Source organism: Nycticebus coucang, chromosome 15 (assembly GCF_027406575.1).
Source record: "Nycticebus coucang isolate mNycCou1 chromosome 15, mNycCou1.pri, whole genome shotgun sequence".
NCBI classification, from domain to species: Eukaryota; Metazoa; Chordata; class Mammalia; order Primates; family Lorisidae; genus Nycticebus; species Nycticebus coucang.
Window position 1 is genome coordinate 59,243,927 of NC_069794.1, and position 15,971 is coordinate 59,259,897.

The following is a 15,971-nucleotide window of genomic DNA, read 5'->3' on the forward strand; positions in this document are numbered from 1 at the left end:
AATGGGCAAGAGACATGAATAGAACCTTCTCCAAAGAAGACGAATGGCTAGCAAACATATGAAAAAATGTTCATCATCCCTATATATTAGAGAAATGCAAATCAAAACCACCCTGAGATACCATCTAACCCCAGTGAGAATGGCCCACATCACAAAATCTCAAATCTGCAGATGCTGGCGTGGATGTGGAGAGAAGGGAACACTTTTACACTGTGGGTGGGACTGCAAACTAGTACAACCTTTTTGGAAGGAAGTAGGGAGAAACCTCAAAGCACTCAAGCTAGACCTCCCATTTGATCCTACAATCCCATTGCTGGGCATCTACCCAGAAGGAAAAAAATCCTTTTATCATAAGGATACTTGTACTAGACTGTTTATTGCAGCTCAATTTACAATCGCCAAAATGTGGAAATAGCCTAAATGCCCACCAACCCAGCAATGGATTAACAAGCTGTGGTATATGTATACCGTGGAATACTATTCAGCTATTAAAAAAAAATGGAGACTTTACATCCTTCGTATTAACCTGGATGGAAGAGGAAGACATTATTCTTAGTAAAGCATCACAAGAATGGAGAAGCATGAATCCTATGTACTCAATTTTGATATGAGGACAATTAATGACAACTGATGTCATGGAGGGGGGGAAGGAAAAGCAGAGAGAGGGAAGGAGAGAGAGGCGTGGGGCCTTGGTGTGTGCCACCCCTTCTGGGGGCAAGACATGATTGCAAGAGGGACTTTACCTAACAAATGCAATCAGTTTAACCTGGCTTATTGTACCCTCAATAAATCCCCAACCATAAAAAAAAAAAAAAAATACATGGCACAGGAAAAGAAAAAAAAAAATTGGGGGGGGGCTGCCTGTGGCTCAAAGGAGTAGGGCACTGGCCCCCTGTGCTGGAGGTGGCGGGTTCAAGCCCAGCCCCGGCCAAAAACTGCAAAAAAAAAAAAAAAAAAAAAAATTATTTTTTTGGTCTGAGCACCCATAGCTCGCTGGTTAGAGTGCTGGCCCCATTCACCGTGGCAGAGGGATCCAAACCTGGCCTGGGCCTTCTAAAAAAAACATACATGCCATCTTTCTTTTTTTATACAGTTTATGCCTTTATCATAGTCCCAGGTTTTTTTTTCTTTTTTGTCTTTTCGTTATATGCTGTGTTTCATCAAATTTTTTTTTTTTTTTTTTTTTTTTTTTTTTTTTTGAGACAGAGCCTCAAGCTGTCGCCCTGGGTAGAGTGCTGTAGTATCACAGCTCACAGCAACCTCTAACTCCTGGGCGCAAGTGATTATCCTGCCTCTGCCTCCCAAGCAGCTGCAACTACAGGCGCCTGCCACAATGCCTGGCTATTTTTTGGTTGTAACCATCATTGTTGTTTGGCGGGCCGGGTTGGATTTCAACCTGCCAGCTCAGGTATATGCGCTGGCGCCTTAGTCGCTTGAGCCACAGGTGCTGAGCCTATCAAATCTATTTTTTCTCTAGAACTTTTCCCCTGAGGCCAGATTTGTTTTACTATTTTCTGAAATTTGAATTTTCTTATTTTTACTTTATTTTGTTAAAATAGATCTTTTCTGAGAAATTATATGGGACTAAAATTCCTGAGTTCTTGTATATCTGTAAAGGTCTTTATTCTATAGTTGTTAGTTTAGTTGTTACAGTATTCTAGAATTTGCTTTTTTTTTTTCTTCTCAAGTGATCTGTTGTTTTCTTTTTTCTTGCCAGAAGAATCTTTATTTTTTATTTTCTGAAATTTTACCCAGGATGTGTCTGTGTATCTTAATTGAATTAGTACTGGCTACTGAGTGTGCCTTTCTGGCCAGTGAAATAGGTTTCTGAGCTCTCAGACTTTATCCCAGATTGTTCCTTTTTTTTTTTGGAACAGAATCTGTGTCGCCCTCTGTAGAGTACCGTGGTGTCACAGCTCGTAGCAACCTCAAACTCTTGGGCTTAAGTGATTCTCTTACCTCAGTCTCTTGAGTAGCTGGTACTACAAGGTGCCTGCCACAATGCCTGGCTTTTTTTTTTTTTGTTGTTGCAGTCGTCATTGTTGTTTAGCAGGCCCAGGCCGGGCTGGAACCTGCCAGTCCTGGTGCATGTGGCTGGTGCCCTACCCACTGAGCTACAGCGCCACCCCAGATAGTTTCTTTTATCATTTCATTTATATTTTCTTTATTTCTTCTGTTTGGAACCCTTACTGGTTTGATTGTATGTTCCTGGATTGTTCCTTTTTTCCTCTCCTGTCAGGCTTTGTCTTTTTATTCTGCTTTCTGTACATTTGGAAGATTTTCTTATTTTTTAATTTTATTTGAAAATAGATAGTAAAATTGACCCTTTTGTAGAGCTACAAATTTTATCACCTGTAGGTTCATGTAACCACCACCACACACAAATTTTTATTGGTGGTTTTTAATTTTAAAATATCTATTTTTTTAAATCATTTTTTCTTTCTATTTTTCCTTAGGAAATTTTCTCTGGGGGTATCTACTACTTTTGGAGAGCAGCTCTCTACTTTTTGTTTGGGATGAGTTTCTGGTTAGGGTACTATTCTACACATGGGCTGCATAATTGATGATGGAGATGGTGTGGGGTTGGTAACCACTGTGCTATGGGTACCAAGCCTTACTTCACTTGTTCTTCATTTGCATTCCATCTTCCAGAAATTTGTTGAAATTTTATGAAGTGTGTTCTATTGAGTCTTACGGGTTGATATATTTTTTATATTTTATTTTCTTTATATTATGCTTTTCTTTGGTAGATGCCTTAGGATTACAACCACTTTTTTACTTAGATGTAGGATTTGCTAACCGCTTTACTTGGCTATAGACAGAAGTCCAATCTTTAAATATGTTTTAAAGAGGGCAGCACCTGTAGCTCAGTGGGTAGGGTACTGGCCCCATATACCGGGGGTGGCAGGTTCAAACCTGGCCCCGGCCAGCTAATACAGCAATGAGAATAGCAACAAAAAATAGCTGGGCTTTGTGGCGGGCGCCTTTAGTCCCAGACACTCGAGAGGCTGAGGCAGGAGAATCGCTTAAGCCCAAGAGTTGGAGGTTCCTGTGAGCTGTGACGCCATGGCACTATACCAAGGGTGACAAAGTGAGACTCTGTCTCAAAAGAAAAAAAAAAATGTTTTGAAGAGTGTATTATCTTCAATGAAGTTATCACTCTTCTGTTGCTGTCTACCTGTGGGTTGTTTTCTTGTCAGTGTGAATGACTCTTCTGAGAAGGTAATTTAATTAAAGATCTGTGATTGCTTTATGTAATTATACAAATAAGATAATTTGGTCAATTTTTTTCCAGGTTCCTCTGAACAAAATAGACTATGAATATAGCGAACTGATACTATACCAGAATCAAGTGATGAGAGAGGCGGATCTGTTTCAAGAATCTTTGGCACATATAGAAACATATGAACAACAGATATGTGATAAACTTTTGGTGGAAGAAATTAAAGGTAAGATGACTTTTTCATTTTTTAATAGTCTTGATTAAAGAAGAGAACTAAAACTATAGCTCTAATTCTGTCCTGACACTTAAGTGACACTTGCTTTGTATCAGTCAAGGTTATGAGTACTTTTTTCATTAAGCCATTTTTTTTTTTTTAAGAAATACAGTCTCACTTTGTCGCCCTTGGTGGAGTGCTATGGCGTCACAGCTCACAGCAACCTCCAGCTCTTGGGCTTAGGCGATTCTCCTGCCTCAACCTCCCGAGTAGCTAGGACTACAGGTGCCCATCACAACGCCTGGTTATTTTTTTGTTGTTGCAGTTTGGCCAGGGCTGGATTCAAACCTGCCACCCTAGGTATATGGAGCCGGTGCCTTACTCACTGAGCCACAGGCACTGCCCCATTAAGCCATTATTATTATCATTTGCAGTTTTTGGCCGGGGCTGGGTTTGAACCCACCACCTCCGGTATATAGGGCTGGCGCCCTATTCCTTTGAGTCACAGGTGCTGCCCCATTAAGCCATTATTAAGTAGTTTAATCCTCATAACAATTCTGTGGTTTAGTTGTATCCATTTTAAAGATGAGGGAAGCTCATCTGAACCAAGTGCTTAAGTGATTTGCCTAAGATCACACAGCTTAGTAAACTAGGCAGTGCCAAATTTGAGTCCAGATTTATGTGTTTTACTGCTTTCATATCAACTACGTCTCTCTGTATATCCATATATTGTTAAATACAGTGAAAGCAGTAATTGATGATACTGGGATCATTATGAAAGCAAGAGTTATTTCATTTCATTATGGGCTGATTATGAACTCAGGGTCCCTATGAATGGTTTGAACAATGTTCATCAACAAAGGGTCAAACAAAATTTTCCACCAAACTTCATCATCAGTTATCTTTCCCTGAGCAATACTGTATTAAATTGAATGTTTAGCCAAAATAATAGTGTATGAACTAAAGTTTCAAAAAGTTTCAGGACCTCTAAAGTTTAATAAAAAATAATAGCTAACTTTTTTAAAAAAACTCTTCCTCTTTTTCAGAGTATAGTAATTGCTTAAACTGCTTATTTGATTTAATTTTTTAGCACTTTTATGATGCATACTATTTATTATCCTCATCTTATAGTTCAGGAAACTGAGACTAAGAGAGGTTAAAGACTTGTGCAAGGTCACCTAGCTTTTAAAGAGTTAGCTTTTAAATACATTGATACATCTTTCTGACTTTTTTTTGTTTATAGATTTTATTTTTCAGAACCGTTTCAGGTTCATGGCAAAATAGGCAAATAGTAAAGAGACTTCCCATATATCCTCATCCCTATCCTCACACAGCCTCTCCCATTGTCACATCCTGTGGGTTTTGACAAATGTGTAATGATGTGTATCCACCATAATAGCATCATACAGGGGAGTTTCACTGCCCTAAAAATCCTGTGTTTATTGCTTCTTCCTTCTCAGCCCTGGCAACCATTGATCTTTTAAATTGTCTCCACAGTTTTGCCATTTATAAAATTTCATGTGGTTGGAATCATCAACTTGAATTGAGTTGAGTTTTTCCCTTATGTGGGCATGTATGAGATTGTCTACTGGCTTCATATTAGCATTGAGTACATTGGATATTTGCTTTTCCATTCTTGTGATACTTTACTGAGAAGAATGCGTTTCAACTCCATGCAAGTTAATACAAAAGATGTAAAGTTTCAACTCCATCTTGTTTTGTTGGGTTCTTTTTTTTTTTTTGAGACAGTTTCACTATGTCACCCTTGGTAGAGTGCTGTGGTGTCACAGCTCACAGCAACCTCCCAACTCTTGGGCTTAAGTGATTCTCTTGCCTCAGCCTCCCAAGTTGGTTGTAGTTGTCATTGTTATTTTGGCAGGCTCGGGCTGGGTTTCAAACCCGTCAGCTCTAGTGTATGTGGCTGGTGCCCTAGCCTCTGAGCTACAGGCTCTGAGCCTCAACTCCATCTTTTTATGGCTGAATAGTTTTCCATGGCATACATATACCATAGTTCGTTAATCTATTCTTGAGTTGATGGGCATTTAGGTTGTTTCCACATTGTGGTGATTGTATCTTGATCTGCGATAAACAATTAAGTGTAAATGTCCTTAAGATAAAATGACTTTTTTTCTTCTAGGTAGATACCTATTCAAGGGATTGCAGGATCAAATTGGAGGTCTAGTTTAAGTTTTTTGAGGATTCTCCATACTTCTTTCCAAAGAGGGTGTATTAGTTTACAGTCTCATGAATACTTTACTTTTAACCACTGTACTCTACTGTCTTGTTACTGTATAGAACCTTTATATATATTTATAAAATATAGTTTTTTATATTTTATTTTCTTTATATTATGTTTTTTTGGTAGATTTGGTAGTTTTCATTGTGATTAATATTAATACTAATATTGATGATAACACTTTTCAGGCTATTAATGTGGATAAATAATTTATTCTGGTCTCTTTCTTGTTCCTGCAATTGATGGGAGCAAAAAGAAAAATTTACTTTTCCTTTCCGATATAGGTAGCTATTTCCTGATGAAATCTATCCTTCTCTGTTTGCTGTTTCTCTTTTTCTGTATTTGTCCTATAGTATCAATAGGGAATACAGTTATTATAAAGTAAATATATTATAAAGTCATTCTAGTTAAAAAATTCTACAAATTGCCTCATATTGTTAGTGAGGGTAATTTGGGGGCCAATAATTTGAATATATAGCCAGTGTTCTATATTGCTTATAGAGATAGGTTATGGTATTACTTTTTTCATTGACTTTTGCATGCCCAGAGACCTTTGGTAGTCACACATTTATTTCTTTATAGTCATTAATTTAAGATTTTTAAAGAAACTTTTAAAAAGTTAGAGGTTTTCACTTATTTTATGAATATGCAGATGTATTTACTTCTGTGTATAACCTTTGCTTCATGGTAGTAGCAGATAACAGTTGTTAGCTATTATTCACAGTTGTTTTGGGAAATAAAAACTATGCTGTTGTCTATTGTATCTGGGATAAACGGCAAAAATTGGACTAGGCTGAAAATAATTGTGAAGCTAATGGAACATTTTTTATAGTTTTAAGTAGCAGACTTTTATGTGTATTTATTTCGCACCAGGAAGCATGCTAACCACTTTCTGAGTGTCATAATGCCAGTTAGTGGAAATGTTGGTAATTAATTACACCTAGTTCAGTCTCATGGTAGAGCTTGAGTGATATGTAACATAAGTAGTAGAATAATAACCACCACAATATGCTGCCTCTAATACGATGCAAGCTGAAATAGTATGACTGAAAACATTTGAAAGGGCTATTTGTTTGAAATAGATTCTTTGAGGATTTGCAAATCTTGGGGACAGGAAGTTGAAGTATATATACTTTTGAGAATCTCCCTTTTTTCTTGGATTAGGTGTGCTTTCCATTATATTGAGGAATCTGGGTATTTGATCCCCATATTGAATTTCAATTTATGTGACTTAGTAAAAGGATTTGAACCTTAGAGCTGACCTGCACGTGAACATGGCTTTTGTGGTTTTCTGCTATGAATTGGTGTTTAGTGTTACAATTTTACTAAGTCAATCTTCTCCAATTTAGTGACCTCTAAGGGAAACTAAGATAATTGAGTGGAGAATTACTTAATACATGAACTGATCAGGAAAGGGACATTCAAATACTACAGTAGGAAGGTAGGGATATTTCATTAGAATTATTTGCCAGTCTGATTTTATGGTGTGTATGGGGAGGAATCTTTGATTATCTCAAAGGATATAAAAATGTATGTAATACAAATTTTTTTAGTAACAAATTAATATGCTACATGTGTATTTGGGATGTGAGAAGGAGCAAAAAATGAAAGTGAGAATGGAGGGTCATTTCTGAAGGCAAGCTGTGAATTAATGTATGCTTAATTATATAAATTTTGCAGTACGTCCCATAGGGAAGTGCATAGAGTTCTTTTATAAATATCTACTCACTAATAATCCTTCGTGAAATCTCTAGGATCAGAAAGGTATTTAATGTTTAAATAAAATGAATGTTGTTTTAAACTTAATTTTAGGGGAAATATTGTTGAAATTGGGAAGATTAAAAGAAGCCAGCGAAGTATTCAGAAACTTGATTGATCGGAATGCAGAAAATTGGTGTTATTATGAAGGCTTGGAAAAAGCTCTGCAACTTAGTATGTAATGATTTTTCTTCTCTACTTTCTATTAACTAATGTTTGAAGTATAATAAAATGTAAAGTCTTAATACTTAAGAACAAATAATTTTAGCATTAATGCTTGTTTTTTCCATTTAGTAAAATTATAGGTTAAACATGAGAGTGAAAATGAATTTGAATAATTACACTGAAGTGTAAATGCTTACAGATAATTTTAACTCCCATAACCCATTAAAATCTTACCAATTTAGACTAACAAAATGAGCATTCCCTTTCTGCTGGGAAATGTCATAATTATTTGATATGTTTAAATCATTAGAGGTCCATTACCCTTGACTTCTAAAGATAAGAAATGGGCCAAAGAATTATTATTTTTTAAGACAGAGTCTCATTTGTCACCCTTGGTAGAGTGCTGTGGTGTCACAGCTCTCAGCAACCTCAGCCTCTTGGGCTCAAGCAATTCTCTTGCCTTAGCCTCCTGAGTAGCAGGGACTACAGGTGCTTGCCACAATACCCTGCTGTTTTTTAGAGATGAGGTCTTGCTCTGTCTCAGGCTGGTCTCAAAGTTGTGAGCTTAAGAGATCCACCCACCTAAGCCTCCCAGAGTGCTAGGATTATAAGCGTGAGCCATTGCGCCTAGCCTCATGGGTCAAAGAATTCTTGCTGAGGGTATGTTGTACATAGCACTAGCACGAAAATTATTTTCTTAATTTCAAACTAGGCTGATTTGTGTACAGTAAAATGTTAAACATCTTCTTTTGAATTTAGATCACCTTGATCCTTTGTAGGAATTTCGTGTTATTCCAAAATTTCCCCAATATTTTTATAATTAAGGGTTGGTTGGAACAGTCAATATTCCTAAAATCAAATTTAATTATAAATAAATATATTCCCAAATAATTATGAAACAGGCTCCAGGATGTTGAAACAACAGAATTTTTTTTTATTGTATTTTTTTATTTTTTCGAGACAGAGTCTTACTCTATTGCTCTGGGTAGAGTGCCATGGCATGGCTCACAGCAACCTCAAACTCCTGAGCTCAAGCTATCCTCTTGCCTCAGCCTCCCAAGTAGCTGGGACTACAGGTATGCACCACCACACTCATCTAATTTTTCTATTTTGAGTACAGATGGGGTCTAACTCTTGCTTAGGCTGGTTTTGAACTCCTGAGCTCAAGCAATCTACCTGCTTCAGCCTCCCAGAGTGCTAGGATTACAAGCGTGAACTGCCTTATTTGGCCAACAACAGAATTTTTAAATTTAACAAATATGTTAGGCCAGGTGCAGTGGCTCATACCTATAATCCTAGCACTTTGGGAGGTGGGAGGATTGCTTGAGATCAGAAATTCACAACCAGCCTGGGCAATATAGCAAGATGCCAACTCTATTAAAAAAAAAAAAATGTCTAGCTGCCGTGGCTCATGCCTTTAATCCTTGCACTTCAGGCAGCTGAGGTTGGAGGATTACATAAGGTAAGGCATTTAAGACCATTGTGAGCAAAGAGTAAGACCCTGCCTCTACCAAAATAGAAGAAATTATGGCATTTTGGCATGTGCCAGTAGTTCCAGCTGCTCAGGAGGTTGACGCAGGAAGACTGCTTGAGTGTAGGAGTTTGAGGTTGCTGTGGAGTATGAAGACACCACAGCACTCTATCCAGGACAACAGAGCAAGATTGTCTCTAAAAGGACAAAAAAAAAAGAAGTATGCTATTTAATAGATAGGTGGCGGGATACTATTTTTATTCCCCTCCATTTTTTTTTTTTTTTTGAAAGTGCCTGGATAATATTTTCATTGATAGTAATAAGAGCTTTGAGAAAATTTATTTGTTGTACCCTAATCATTGATTGTTATTAATCATTTTTTAATATTTACAATTTAGTACAAGTTAAAATTTTATTTCCTTAAATAAATTTTTTTTTTTTTTTTTGAGACAGTCTCTTATTGCCCTCAGTAGAGTGCTATGGTGTCACAGCTCACAGCAACCTCAAACTCTTGGGCTTAAGCCAGCAGTTCTCAACCTTCCTAATGCCGCAGCCCTTTAATACAGTTCCTCTGGGTCGCGACCCATAGGTTGAGAACCACTGGCTTAAGTGATTCTCTTGCCTCAGCCTCCCAAGTAGCTGGGACTACAGGCGCTGGCCACAATGCCCAGCTATTTTTTGGTTGCAGTTGTCATTGTTGTTTAGCTGGCCCAGGCTGGGTTTGAACCCACCAGCCTTGGTGCATATGACTGGCACCACAACCACTGTGCTATGGGCGCTGAGCCTCCTTAAATAAGTTTTAAAGAAAATGATTACAATACTGATTAGACTGAGAGCCTATAAAGTACAGGGCAAAAGTCATATGGAAATGTGAGTTAACTATGATTTTTCTTTAAATTAGTGGATACCTGACTTGCAATTAATACAAGTATTTTAATGTTCTAGTAAAATGGATGTTTTATATATCAAGATCCTCGGTTACTATAAAGTATATTGATTGTAGAACTAATTACACCATTTTATCATTTTAAGTTCCTTAGTACCTTTTCTTCCCCATGGTTAAGTTCTGGAGCTCCAACTTGTGACCTCACATAGGACGTTGAAATGGTTTAGTTTTGTCTTAATTTAAGTACATTTCTAAGACTTTGTATATCTGAGGTAGTGGAGAGATTTTTTTTTTCAGCATATCATTCTCTAAGATTAGGAGTAAACATGAGAACTTTTTTTTTTTTTTTTTTGGTGACAGGGCTTTGCTCTTTTGCTGAGGCTGAAGGTACGGTGGTGTGATCATAGCTGAGTGCAACCTCAAACTGCAACTGCAGGCTCTGGTGAACCTCCTGTGTCAGCCTCCTGAGTAGCTAGGTGCATGACACCATGCCCAGTTGGTTTTTGTTTTTTAGATTTTCTGGAGAGGCAGGGATTGCTATGTTGCCCAGGCTGGTCTTGAACTCCTGGCCCTAAGCAATCTTCCTGTCTCAGCCTTCCACACTACTGGGATGATAGGTGTGAGCCACCACCCCTGGCAATAACTGTTTTTTAAAATCATACATGTAATTTGCCTTCCAGTAAATTTTAGTATTAAATGTCTTTAATCATTAGTGAAGTCTCCAAATCTTTGGCAGAAAGTGAAAGTTGTTTTTCACATATCACAGGTATTAAAATCCAACCACATTAAAATCCAAAACATATTATTGGGGGAAAGAATGAGTCCAAACAAAATCCAGCTCTACCTCTTAAAGTGTAGGGTTTACAGTTTTGCTACTTGTTTATTATGGAGATACCTTGTTTGCTAGCACCAGCGATTATTTTTAGGATAATTTTATATCTGTGGTCTGAGTTAACATCCACTTAAAACCTTATAGTTTCTGCACTTTTTCTTAAAATTTTGCTATCAGTTGATTATATAAAATAATGCATGTAATTTCTCTTTGTAAATTATGCAGGATATTAGAATAGAGAAACTGCAGCCACATTCTACTCTGAATATTGTAGAGTAACATACAGTTTACGTTTTAATCCTCAATGTGGTAAAATAAAATTAGCTGGTTCTTGGGAGGGAAGATACAACTTTTTGTGAGAAGTATATTTTATATCTTTTGGAAGAAATGATTGCCACTGTAAAGAATCAATAGGTTCTTTATAATGGAGTTTCATTGGAGACTTTACGTCTCAAAGGTACCATAGAAATTTAGTTCATCTTTTAAAATATAAAACATTTGCAATTGTGAATCTGAACCTATTGCTTTTTTAAGCCTAATCAACAGGCATTATAATGTTTATGGGGATATATACATATATAGGATTTCTTGGTTTAGAGTACTTATATAAGATATCTTATAAAGCAGCAGTCCCCAACCTTTTTGGCACTGGAGACCAGTTTTATGGAAGACAGTTTTTCTGTGGACAGGGGTGGGGAATCTGACAGGGGGTGGAGCTCAGGTGGTCATGCCGGAGGTGAGGAGGGGTTGTAGATTCAGTTGAAGCTTTACTGCTCTCCACCTGCTTTTGCACCAGGTTCCTAACAAGCCATAGACCAGTATTGGTCCATGGCTGGGGTGGGGGGGTTGGGGACTGTAGTTATAAAGGATATGTTATAAAATGATTTTCTTTTTCACGAGTTTTTTGCTGAGGAATAGAAGAGCAGCATAAATTAAGTCTGTGTAGCTTATGTGTATGTGATTTGAGTTGTATGTAGACTCTGCTGTGATGAAAGAAGTTTTTAATTTGTCTGGAGATTGTGGCTCATTGAGTAGGGTGCTGGCCCCATATGCCGAGGGTGATGGGTTCAAACCTGGGCCAAACTGCAACGAAAAGTAGTTGTTTTTTTTTTTAGTGCCCCGGCCAAACTGCAACAAAAAAGTAGCTGGGTGCTGTGGCAGGTGCCTGTAGTCCCAGCTACTTGGGAGGCTGAGGCAAGAGAATCGCCTAAACTCAGGAGTTGGAGGTTGCTGTGAGCTGTGATGCCACCTCACTCTCCTGAGGGTGACAAAGTTAGACTCTGTCTCTACAAAAAAAGAAAAAGAAAAAAAAGTGGTAACTTACTGATGATAATGTTCACTGTTAAGGAATTTTGAATGCCATACTTCCCAAATTTGAAAGCAGCTTTAATACATTAGTGTAATTTTTATTTAAAACATTTTCAAAGTTTATTAGTGTTTTGTCATAAATAAAAGTTTTGATGATATGACTCTCATCCTATTTACTGATAATAGGCACTTTAGAAGAGAGGCTTCAAATTTATGAAGAAATTAGTAAGCAGCACCCCAGAGCATTTTCACCTAGAAGATTACCTTTGAATCTTGTTCCAGGTAATATTAGGATATCTTTTGTAATTCTAATGATTACTTGTTGGAATTACTCAATGTTATTCACATTTTACTAACTTGTTTCTGGCATAGAGTTACATCTGTACCAATCTTGGGATTGGGAGTGACCAATTCATTTATTATGCGTATGTTAATAAGAGTGTTGCACTCTGTGTACAGCTAAGATGTTGATTTTAAGTATTTAAAGTAGTTTATATGAAACTGCTTTTCTTAAGTTGATCTCATGAAGTAGAGAGTTGAATAATAAATACCAGAGGCTGGGAAGGGTGTGTGTTGGGGTAGGGTGAAGGGGAAGAAGAGAGGTTGGTTAATGGTCACAAACACAGATGAGATGAGTAATTTCTGATGTTCAATAGCAGAATAGGGTGTCCATAGTTAGAAATAATGTACTGTATATTTCAAGATACCAAAAGTGTGGACTTGAAATGTTCTCAACATACAGAAATGATAATATATGTATTCAGGGTAACAGATACCCCGGATATCCTGACTTGATCATCACATATTTCATTGCATGTAACAAAATATCACCACTACCCCATAAATATGTGCAAAAGTTGTCAATTTAAAAAACTACTTTTCTTAATGTGAGTTTTTAATAAAATCACCACATTTGAAAGGTAAATTAAATTCCTTCTATAAGGTATTATTATAATTTAAGTGGTAGAAGTATGGAAGTTTTATGTCTTCTTTTTACAGTATAAATTCAGAGAAAATGTGAGCTCTCTGTGCCCGTCACAGTATTACAGTGATATCATCATTTCCTTTGAAGGTCTCTCTCCTCAGTTAACCACATTCCTAAATTTTGCTTTTATTCATAGAGGTCTGTGTATATTGTATCCCTAAAAACAAAAATCTTTGGTACCTTATGCAAATTGGAATTCAATGGTATGTATTCTGTGATTTGTTTTTATTGCACAATAGTGTATTTGTGACCTTGAATCAAGTAATCATATACATCTAAATTCATTTACTTTTTGGCTAAATAGGAAGTAGAGGGTATAGAGGGTATATTAGCTCTTCATATAGTCTATGTCTTTGTTAATATTTTATTTAAAAATTGTGTTTTTGTTAAAGTCTCTATTTTTAGTTGTGAGTGCTGTAGTTTATGACTCATTTATTGGGATATTTGGTATTTCTTTTTATTTAAGTCCATCTCTAGAAAGCTAATATAACTTAAAAGTTTTCTGGGGGGTGGAAGTAGGGTAGAGATACTTTGTAATGAATTGTCATTTACACTGGAAAATACATGTCTAAATAATTTAGTTATAATTTTATTTTTATTAAAAGATTCATGAAAATTAAAGAATTTTAAGGTGATTGACTTTACAAATATATGAAATACCTCTTAAAAAGGTATTGGATTAGATAGTAAATAGAAATTTATTTTAAAAATTCATTTTCAGGGGCGGCGCCTGTGGCTCAGTGAGTAGGGTGCCGGCCCCATATGCCGAGGGTGGCGGGTTCAAACCCGGCCCCGGCCAAACTGCAACAAAAAAATAGCCGGGCGTTGTGGTGGGTGCCTGTAGTCCCAGCTACTTGGGAGGCTGAGGCAAGAGAATCGCGTAAGCCCAAGAGTTAGAGGTTGCTGTGAGCTGTGTGACGCCACGGCACTCTACCCGAGGGTGGTACAGTGAGACTCTGTCTCTACAAAAAAAAAAAAAAAATTCATTTTCAGCCAGGCATGGTGGCTGGTGGCTCATGTCTATAATCCTAGCACTTTGGGAGGCTGAGGCAAGTGAATTGCCTGAGCTCAGGTGTTTGAGACCAGCCTGAGAAAGAGCGAGACCTGTCTCTCAAAATAGGTGTGTGTGGTGGTGAGCTCCTGTAATCCCAGCTACTTGGGAGGCTGAGGCAAGAGGATTACTTGTCCAAGAGTTTGAGGTTACTGTGAGCTCTGATGTCACAGCACTCTACCGAGGGAGACAGTGAGACTCTGTCTAAAAAAGAAAAAAAAAAAACAACTTCATTTTCTGCTAGTGCATTTCAGTTCCATAGATGATGAATGGTATTTGACATCTTTTTTCCTCCTTTTCTTGTTTTGATATAGTGAAATACTGAAAGCATGTTTCCCTAATGTTTTCCTGTGGATATTAAGTACCAGTGGATGAGTTAAACAAAGCTAACAGGTTTCTACAAGACTTGTCAGAGCTTTTAGTATATTTTTTTGTGAGTTCCAATATGGGAGTACACTGTGCAGGGAGGAGCATTTTCCTACTAAAAGTGTTTTGTGGGATATGCTTATGCTCACTTTTTTCACCTGTTCTTACTGTTTCACTTGTTTTTTTTTTTTTTTTTGAGATAGGGTCTCACTTTGTTGCCCTGTCTGCAGTGCAGTGATGCAATCTTAACTCACTGCAACCTCAAACTCATAGGCTCAAGCAATCTTCCTGCCTCAGAATACCAAGTAGCTGAGGTGTATACCACCATGCCTGACTAACTCCTCCTCTTTAAATTAAAAAAAAAAAAAAAAGCTTTCTGAAATAATAACTAATGCCACGAAATTCAGTGTTTTAAAGTGTCCAATTGTTCTAGTGTTGTTTAGAGTTTTCCAGTCATCACTATCTGCTTTCCGAAAGCTTTCATGACTCCAAAAAGAAGCCCCATACTCATTAGGAGCCGTGTCCCATCCCTTTTCACCCCCAGCACCTGGCAGCCACTAACCTCCCTTCTGTACCTATGGATTTGCCTGCTTTGGACATTCATAGGAATGGAGTCATACCATTTGTGGCTGCAGGGTGGGGTTTCTCCTTCTTTTATGAATCTCAGAGTGTGTCTTGGTAATCTGTAATTTTCAAAAGATCTATTTTTTGTGTATGATCTAATGAAAGATTAGAGATAATCTGAAGACAATCTTTATAGTTAAGAGTTAATTTTTGTGACATCTGATTATATCAAGTATGCAGGTTTTCTTCAAAACAGTCACAACAAATCAAAATTGCCACATTGGGTTGTTAGGTTTTTTTGTGGTTCATAAAGAAACCTTAGGAGGTCATTTCAGTCATTTTACTTTATGCTAAATCATTTATGACAGATAGGCATTTTCCCCCCATTTACCATGGGTAATCCATGTCTTCATCCCTTACCTTTCTGTGGAAAAGGTTATACGTCTTTGTATTTAAAATGAAGATTCTTTCAATATTTTCTGCTTTCAAAGAATGACACCAACAATCTTTTGTAAGGGTTTAGCAATAATAGAATTATTTACTTTTTGCACATAGAGTATTTATTTTAACTCTAATGTTAGAATACTCCAGGTTCATTCTAATGTCTAATCTTTTATTTTCATTGTTAGTCTCAGTCACTAGAATGTTAAATTCCTTGTTTATATTCCTTAAATTAAAAAGGGAATCCCTTAAATTCCCTGCTATATCCCTAAAACCTAGAACATGCCTGACATGTAGCAGGTGCTTTATACATGATTGTGGAATGATGCATGTTGAACTGAATCACAAGTTGACTTGGGAAAGTATTTGTAAATACCTTTTCGTGTTTATAAAAAGATTTATTAGCTACTACTTGAATATAGTGCTATTCACAGCAGTCTGCTGCCGTTGTCTGCAGGGTTTGAGCTGTGG

The 15,971-nt window shown here is 37.0% G+C and overlaps 1 protein-coding gene across 7 annotated transcripts in view; it reads left to right on the forward strand.

Annotated features, from left to right (window-relative positions):
- Nucleotides 1-15,971, forward strand: part of NAA16 (N-alpha-acetyltransferase 16, NatA auxiliary subunit) — a 90,190-nt gene that overhangs the window by 39,602 nt on the left and 34,617 nt on the right. For 6 of the 7 annotated variants that reach the window (XR_008374642.1, XM_053563831.1, XM_053563832.1 and 3 more), the window contains 3 exons: nucleotides 3,296-3,449; nucleotides 7,486-7,605; nucleotides 12,280-12,375. Coding sequence is in view for 6 of the 7 variants with exons in the window: in XM_053563831.1 (XP_053419806.1) it covers nucleotides 3,296-3,449; nucleotides 7,486-7,605; nucleotides 12,280-12,375 (370 nt within the window). In the remaining variant the exon portion in view is untranslated. The remainder of the gene's footprint in view (nucleotides 1-3,295; nucleotides 3,450-7,485; nucleotides 7,606-12,279; nucleotides 12,376-15,971) is intronic. The other variant, XM_053563833.1, reaches the window with a different exon arrangement.